Source organism: Sinocyclocheilus rhinocerous, unplaced genomic scaffold (genome assembly GCF_001515625.1).
Source record: "Sinocyclocheilus rhinocerous isolate Xijiao unplaced genomic scaffold, SAMN03320098_v1.1 scaffold8, whole genome shotgun sequence".
Lineage (NCBI taxonomy): Eukaryota > Metazoa > Chordata > Actinopteri > Cypriniformes > Cyprinidae > Sinocyclocheilus > Sinocyclocheilus rhinocerous.
Genome location: NW_015666800.1, coordinates 2,585,862 through 2,594,357, shown reverse-complemented (window position 1 = coordinate 2,594,357; position 8,496 = coordinate 2,585,862). Strand labels below are relative to the sequence as shown.

At 37.3% G+C, this 8,496-nt stretch overlaps 1 protein-coding gene across 1 annotated transcript in view; it reads right to left on the bottom strand.

Moving 5' to 3' along the window:
* LOC107733123 (Usher syndrome 2A (autosomal recessive, mild)) overlaps positions 1-8,496 on the bottom strand; it is a 209,374-nt gene that overhangs the window by 174,987 nt on the left and 25,891 nt on the right. The window contains 3 exon segments of the mRNA XM_016544622.1: positions 886-1,081; positions 6,091-6,184; positions 8,047-8,268. Of these exon segments, the coding sequence (XP_016400108.1) occupies positions 886-1,081; positions 6,091-6,184; positions 8,047-8,268 (512 nt within the window).

Genomic DNA, 8,496 nt, shown 5'->3' with positions numbered 1-8,496 from the left:
TGTGCTTGTAGAAGGAAATGGGTGGGGGGAGGGGGAAATTGATGTCAACCTATTAAAATTCAATCATATCATAGGACTATGATTTCAAATAAAAAAACTGCAGTCTTGGGAGAAGTCCGGAGAGAGATGTGTAATTTTCTAAGGTGTCCATTTTAATGTCCTCTTTCATCCCTACCTGCCACTGTGCCTGATGCCCAGCATATGAAACAATGAACCTGTTAGCATGGCCTGATTTACTTCATTAAATGTCCATCTGTTTTCGCTCTGATGCATTATTTCGATTTTTCATTATATCACTACTATTTCTCCAGCTGTTGTAATGAAAAATATCTGGGTTTCTGTTAGATATGGCATATTGGAACAATACAAAATTATTTATTAAATCATGAGACAGAAATAGGTCTTAGAGGTTGACCAATATGGGTTTTTCAATAATCGACTGGGATATTTAAAGAGCAAGATGACTGATAGCCAATACATTCTGATAATCTATACATATTTTTAAACTTTTTTTTTTTTTTTACAAAATATTTACTTACATTTTACTCATCTTTTTGTCAAATATTTGAAACATTTGAGATATGAAACCCCTAGGGAAAAATCATTCTATTTTACATTTTTATTATACATTTTTTTAAATTACAAATTTGTTCACTCCAAATTATAAGTGTAACGAGAGAGAGGTTAAATTGAAAACTTACATTTTATTTTACATATTTTATACAAATTATTAATTTTTCTAATTTAAAGCAGAAAATTCTAAAACCTTTAGGTTTCAATACATTTCCAAATGTAATTTTACATTTCAGATTTTCACTGTTTCACGAATAGGAACATTACAATACAGGCACACTCTGAAAAAAAATAAACATTAAATGCTGTTACCTGTGGTGTGATGTGTACAGTTATCACACACCCCTCCTCCTCCTCTAAAGTGATCTTCAGGGTGAGGATCCAGGCTGGCATTGTAGTGGCAGGAAGAGGCGTGGCCGTAGCACTGGCATGGGTGGCAGTTGTACGCCTGTACCTGATCTCCAGCTCTGAATGGCTTGTCATTGAAGAGAGGAGAGCATCTCTCGCACTGTCGGAAAGAGTGAGAGATCAGAGCACATCTACATACATCATCTACATATACATTTATCAGCAATATCCAGATGCGACCTCAGGGTTCAATGATAAAGTCCCCACAGTCACAAATAACACAATATTTCCATATGTACAAGATAGAGTAAAATCAGCTCATTTATTATGAGTGACTTTCAACAACTTAACTATTTTAAGAGGACACGTTCGACGAACGAACATCTCATAATCGAAAGTGAGAGACGAAGAGGCAACAGGAAAAAAATTAGTTTTTTGAGCCTTTACTGGTAAAGTATTTAATTTTTGTGAATGGTCATTACAAATTACTGAGAAAATGGGAGGCATCAAATGCAATGATTAAGCAAAGGATTCCCCAGCGACTGCTCAAGCTGTGGCATAGGCTCGCTGTGTCAGACTGCTGTTTGGGCAGCCGTAGTGGGCCGTGAGCCCGAAGGGAATTGCAAATTCAGCAGGCTGGATGCTGGAAGAGCCAGACGCAGACCACCCGCCACTACAGCCCTCTATGACAATCAGGGGTCTGACAACATGCCACAGGGATTTGGATTTTTACACTTTGCAGAATGTAGTTTCAGAGAGAGCAACTATAAGTGCAACAGTTTTGCAAAACTAAAGCATAAATTAGCCTATAAAAACACATCCCAGATATGAATAGGGATTAAGAGTGAAGGGAGACTGAATCTTTTGTTTTTAGCGAGAAATAAACTACATAATTAATCATTAAAAAGTCTACAATATGGTTCAGAATTTTTCAAAAGAAAATTGAAACAAACTTACATTAAGAAATTAAAAATGTCTGATGGACTTGTTTATTACAAAAACAACAGCTTTTCTCTTCACAAGATGTTAACTGATGGACTGGAGTTGTGTGGATTACATGTGGATTATTGTGATTTTTTTCATTCTGACGGCACCCATTCACTGCAGAGGATCCATTGAGCAAGTGATGCAACGCTAGATTTCTCCAAACCTGTTCCAAACAAACTTAACTCCATCTTGGATGGCCTGAGGGTGGGTACATTTTCAGCTAATTTTCATTTTTGGGTAAACTATTGCTTTAAATAAAAGCCATTTTATTCAACCAAATAGTGTGCAAGCACCTGTCAGGAATGTAGATGTTAAAAAATACAGAACCAGTTCCAAAGATGATTAATATGGAAAATGCAAATAAGTAGACTAATTTAAAAACATAAAACTAAAACTGCAGGACAGAGATCAGCACATGCAGGTATTGTGTGTTTTGTATTTGTCTCCAGTGTGTGAGGAGAGGAGCTGGGCTCCAGTGGGAAAAGAGCCTTCATCCCATGTGAAAGGCCTGTGAATGCCATGGCTAATTTCACGCTCCCTCAGGAAAGGTCTGCGCGTGGCTGCACCAGTTGCGAGCCTACAGTTAACCTTTAGTCTGTTTGAAAACACAAGGTTTTAGCAATGCATTGCCAAAATGGCATTCCCCGTCATTTATAGTCACTCTAGAAAAAAAAGAAGGGATTGCACTGAGGCTGATTACACAACTTTAAATCAGTAATTATTGTGGAAAGGACACTAATATTTCATAATGCTGATATGACTATGAATATGTCTGATATTTAGTGTGACTGAGTTAAATTTTGCTGAGAATATTCCCTTCCACAATTGCTGCTGATACACCAGTTAACTAAATTAGAAGCTATTAAACAAAATAAATATTAATAAATATATTTGTTTATTATTGAAAATAGTATTATAACAATACATATATAAGGTTATGAGTAATATTATCAATATTATTATACATTAGGGTGACAGCAGATATATATATATATATATATATATATATATATTCAACAGATGTATACACTAAATACAGCTAATTAAACTAGAATACACACTAAATTCTATAGTAAAGTCCCAAAAACAGCAATGAATGACAAAAACAGACATAAAATGTCTCACAGAGTCTCAAATAATCAGTGAATCATTCTAATCATTCTAAAATCACACATATCGTTTCATTCAGGTGGTTCAGGTAAATCAAATGGTTCACAAAAGGTGGCCATTAACCGTCCAAACAAAGTTATTTATTAAAATGAATGCTACATATGAAGAGTGAAGATTTTAGAAGAGAATCTAAGCAATTAATCTGTTAGTATTGTCACCACTTTTACCCAGTTACACTCCTCTCCATGCTGGTAATTAGGATCTGACCTCAGTGGTCTAGAAGACACACTCTTACACAGAGACAGAAGATGAAGATTTGTTAATAGACATTCTCTGAATGGCTTCTGAGGGCTGAATGATGTGGAATGTGGCTGAGGCATTAACAGGACACTTCGAAATGTTCTCTGTGGAACGTGAATGATATGAATGTCCCACATCACATACATGTGACCTCCAACACTGCCTTCCCCACTCAGTGATAATCAGTTTAGTCAATGTGCACTGAAGATGAGAAATGAGACACCAGCAGCACTTTCACAGGCTCTGGCTGGAATATTACGAGGAAGCAAACATTAGTAGGGCCAGCCTAGATCTGTGTCTCAGAGCTAGTAAGCAAACACAGCAGATAGCTCCGGGGCAGGCGGCAGTCCCTCCTCGAAGCCAGGTGTTTGGGTCTAGGGGCGTTTAGGGCAGTGAGACAACTCATATTTATCATATTTACACACACACACACTTTTCAGCATGTACATGTTAGATGTGGCCCTTGTTTGTTTCGGTGAAAACAACAACAGTAGCAGCAGTAGAGAGTGTGTCGTGTCTGGCCCTGAATAATGCATGACATCTGGTGAATAATTTAAATCACCAGACATCAGGTTTAAAAGTTTAATCCTGGGACTTGCTCCCAATGTTCAGAATTTTATGCAGCAATCTGGACAGTGAGAGATTCCAGAGAAGATGGAGAATACTGAAAAGACTACTGGCTTTTATTTTGCCAAAAGCAGTTCTTCAAATACAAGAAGTTTAAACCCAACTACGTTTTTCAGTAGCGTGACAGTTACTGCTGTCAACAATGTGGCTTGTTTTGCCAACAAAGGTCTGTCTAAAGCAATCAAATGTTACAAATTTGCTTTTAATGTCATATGCTTTGCTAAAGTTATAAATCAAATGCTCTCTCCTAAATGGTCTTTTTTTCAAATGTAGTGTCAGAAGGTCTGATTCGATCTAGTAATTCAGTTCATTCTAAATGGACCCGTCTATCATATCACAGTAATGTCTGACTCATTTTAATGAATCTGTTTGCCTAAAAAGGCCCTCTCTCTAGAAATCTGATTCATTCTAGTGAACCGGTTTACCCAACAATTCTCTAAAATGTGGTGTCGTAAAGTCTGATTCATTCGATTGAATCAGTTCACCCCAAAAATGGACCCTTCTTTCAAATGCAGCATTAAAAACTCAAATCTAGTGAACTGAATCACTCTAAACTTTATTCTCCCTCATGTATGTAGCGTGAGAAGGTCTGATTCATTACAGTAAATCAGTTTGGACTCACTGAACCTTTCTCTAATATTTAGCACCAGAAAATCAGCGAATCAGTTGCTCTCTGGTTAATGAAAATGTATACACAAATACAGAAAAAAAACAGTAATCTTGCAAAATGTTATTACAATATAAAATAATGGTGTCTATTCTGATATACTTTAAAATATAATTTATATTTGTGATGTAAAGCTGAATTTCCATCAGCCATTACTCCAGTATAAAGTGTCACATGATCCTTCAGAAATCATTCTAAAATGCTGATTTATTATTAGAATTATCAATGTTGGCAACAGTTGTGCTGCCAAATGTTTTTTGGGAAACTGCAATTTTTTTTTCAGGATTCTTTGATGAATAAAAAGTTAAAAAGAACAGAATTTATTCAAAATATAAATCTTTTCTAACAATAAAAATCTTTGCTATCACTTCTTATCAAGTTAACACATCCTTGCTGAATAAAAGTTTTAATTTCTTTCAAAAAAAGAAAGAATACAAATTTACTAACCCCAAACTTTTGAACGGTAGTGTATATTGTTAGAAAAAAATTATATTTTAAATAAATGCTCTTCTTTTTAATTTATTCATCAAAGAATCCTGAAAAAAGTATCACAGATCCAAAAAAAATGACTGTTTTTTTCTGTATTTTTGATCAAATAAATGCAGCCTTGATGAGCAGAAGAGTCTTCTTTAAAAAAAAAAAACATTAAAAGTCTTACTTATCCCAAACTTTTGAGCGATAGTGTGTATATGTATATATATAGTCACGGGAGGAGCACATGACAGACACAGTGGGTGTGGCGTCAGGCCGCGGAGAGTCTTTTATTGTCCAAATGAAGTTCTTAGCAATGCATATTACTAAACAAAAAGTTTTAATATATTTACAGTAGGAAATCTACAAAAAAATTTCATGGAACATGATCTTTACTGTATAAAAAGAAAAATCAATAATGTTGCCCCAACACTTCCAACATACATTTATGTTCAAACAACTTGAAAAGTGAATTTTGCATCCGATGACCCCTTTAAATTATGAGTAGCTTGGCAAACTACAGTTTTAAAGTAGCTTCCCAACATTGGCATTTCTGAAAAGTGTGAGTACTGGAGCCTTATGTCATCAGAGCTTTCCTTGAGATATAATTACCTTTGCTGGACTCATCATCAAGACACCCAGGGGCTGATGGGACAAGACGATTAGAGGATTGCTGCCCACAAAACCACTTCCTTCTCTTCTTCCCTTTTCTTTTTTCCACTACTTCTAGCTCTTTTCATCAGGAAACTGGAGATATGCGTGAATGATCTTTCTGTCTCTTGTTTTCCTCTTCCTCCTCTCTTACTGCTTTTTTTTCTCTGACAACTTTACAGATCTTCTTTATGCACCAAGAGCTTGTAACACTCCAAAGAGAAAGGAAAAAATGAAATCGCATCATATGACCCCTTTAAAGCCTATTTTTGAGTGTGCTGTTCATTAAAGAGGACTCTTGCATGTCATTAAAGGGAAGTTGTTAATTAAAAGGGGGCCTCCCCTGCGGGACTCACATTAGCTCCATGTGTGTGGCTCTCTGGGAGGCAGGCGCAGCGGTACGGACTCACACTAGTGTCACAGCTGTCTGCATGGCCATGGCACTCACACCTACGGGGACAAAGACACACAATTAGAAGCCACATCCTTCTGGAGAACCTTCATTGTTGTTCTTCTCATACATCTGATGGAAATGGTTCCCAAGGGAAAGTCGGACTCTGGATTTACATTAATACAGTAAACAGAAATAGGGTGAGATCAAAGAATTAGTTCAAAGAACAGGATGTGATGATAATGCAGATTATGTTTATATGATTTGAGTTAATTTTGCACAAAAATTTAAAGGACGCATTAAATGATGCATGAAATAACAAAAATAACATGAAATAATTTTTTTTTTATATGTTATATTTAACAAATTAAATGTAAAATGTAAAAAAAAAGGTATGGCAGAACATGACTTTATACAGTGGGAACTGACTGGCTGAAAAATAAAAAGGCTTGGTGAATTTTTTTATATATTATATTATATTATTATATTTTATTATTTTATATTATTATAACAAATCAACAGGGTCAGCAACATCAACGGCACCTGACAAAATCTTTCTCTTTCCTTTTCACATTCTCTAGATCTCTCTATCAGACTTTCATTCCTTCATTCTCTCTGTGCATGGTTAATAGGACGTTCACATTCAACATTTATAAATGCCAGTGGAAATATCATCGGCGTGTCGTAATGTACAACAGCAGACCTGACAGGTCTCCATCAGACGGAACACTCACCTGCAGGTCACCGCTTTAATTATTCATTCTCAAGGGCCCTTATTCGGCTCCCTCTAAAAGCAGCACCCTTCACCAACGTTACTCAAACAAACAACGCAACAAGCAAACAAGAGAGGAGGAGAGTAGAAAATAAAGAGGGTTGTCGTTATTGCTGGAGGTTATTACCGTATGAGCGCAAAGCAGACACTAATGCTCTCAGACACAGCTTGACACCCTGTCAGAATACCTCAAAGGCTGAATTTACGCACATTTTAGTCCCCAAACACACATACATCCTCTTCTCAGCCTCTTGCGGGTTTGAACTCTCAGTCTCCCTAAGGGGGTGAATCCACTACTGTTTACTCTCTGCCTTTGTTTCTCAGGCGAAGCTGTTGCGATATCTCAGAGAGTGAAAGAAGAGAGCCGTACAGGGAAAAAAAAGAGAAAAGGTGGGGAGGACAGGGGACACCTCTGAATGTCAGAGGATGATGAGATTTCACAGTCTCTAAATCTCGATTTCGTCTGTGCCAGTTTAACTAGCTCTTAATTAAAGCTGCCTTCTCTCGCTCACTCAGACACACTCGCACAGCGAGAGTGAGCCAAGTTACAGCTGCCTGCATAATGACATAATTACCATAGTCGTAAGAACAGTGGCTGTTTAATGTCTGAAGGTATACATGCATATAACACCATGTCTCGGCTCCTGAAGAGACAAAAGAACAGATTCGACATTCTTGAGAGACGCAGAAGAACATTTCAGACTGATTAGCTGAAGCCTCCGAGAGAAAGAACACAAGTTCTGAAGTTTTCCTGCCAGTGATTTCCAAATGTGGCGCCCACACTGTAATTACAAGACCATTAACAGGAAGACAAGATCTGTGTTAAACATGGCATTGCTCTCTGTGGTTAATAACAGACATGTCATCGAGCCCCTAGTTGTGTCAAACTAGCAAACATCATTTGTCTGCCATGTCCACTTGGTCTTGAACCTAAGAAGTCTTTCGCTTTCATCAAAGTCTGAATTATCCTGCCTTACACACCTACTGATTTTCTCATCAAACACAGAAATCCAATCAAATTTTTAAAAGTCCACACATTTACGTCAAATTTTGTTACTGGTAATAGTAATTATGGAGCAAAAAGGGGAGATTGTGTTGTGTGACAGTTGATTGGGGTTGACAGGTGTCAGGGTGCTGCTGGGCTCGGACCTGCCGCTGATGGTGATCTCATCCACGGCGTAGTAGCGATGACGGAAAGGAATCGCGGGATCTTGGGTGTGGTACTGGGCGTGGAGGTGGATTCTCACATGCGTGGTTCTTACAAATTCCTGCAGGGCGGCACTGTTGTAGAAGTCATTGTAGCCCGGTCGCAGGTTCGGCTCGGGTGTCAGCATGCTAAAGGTGATATTTCCGCGGGAGAAAGGTATGTTGCTGATACAAAAGACAGACAAAGAACACAAATTTAAGTTTGCAGTTGTTAAAAGAACATTCAGGCTGCCTTTGAAGCAGTGGTTCTCAACCAAAGGGCCAGGATCAACTAGGTGGACTCAGCACTCTTCCAAAGAGACCAAAAAATGGGTTAAAATCAGACAAAATGAGTTAAAATTTGACAAAAAAATGAGAAAAATGGCTAAACATATATATATATATATATATATA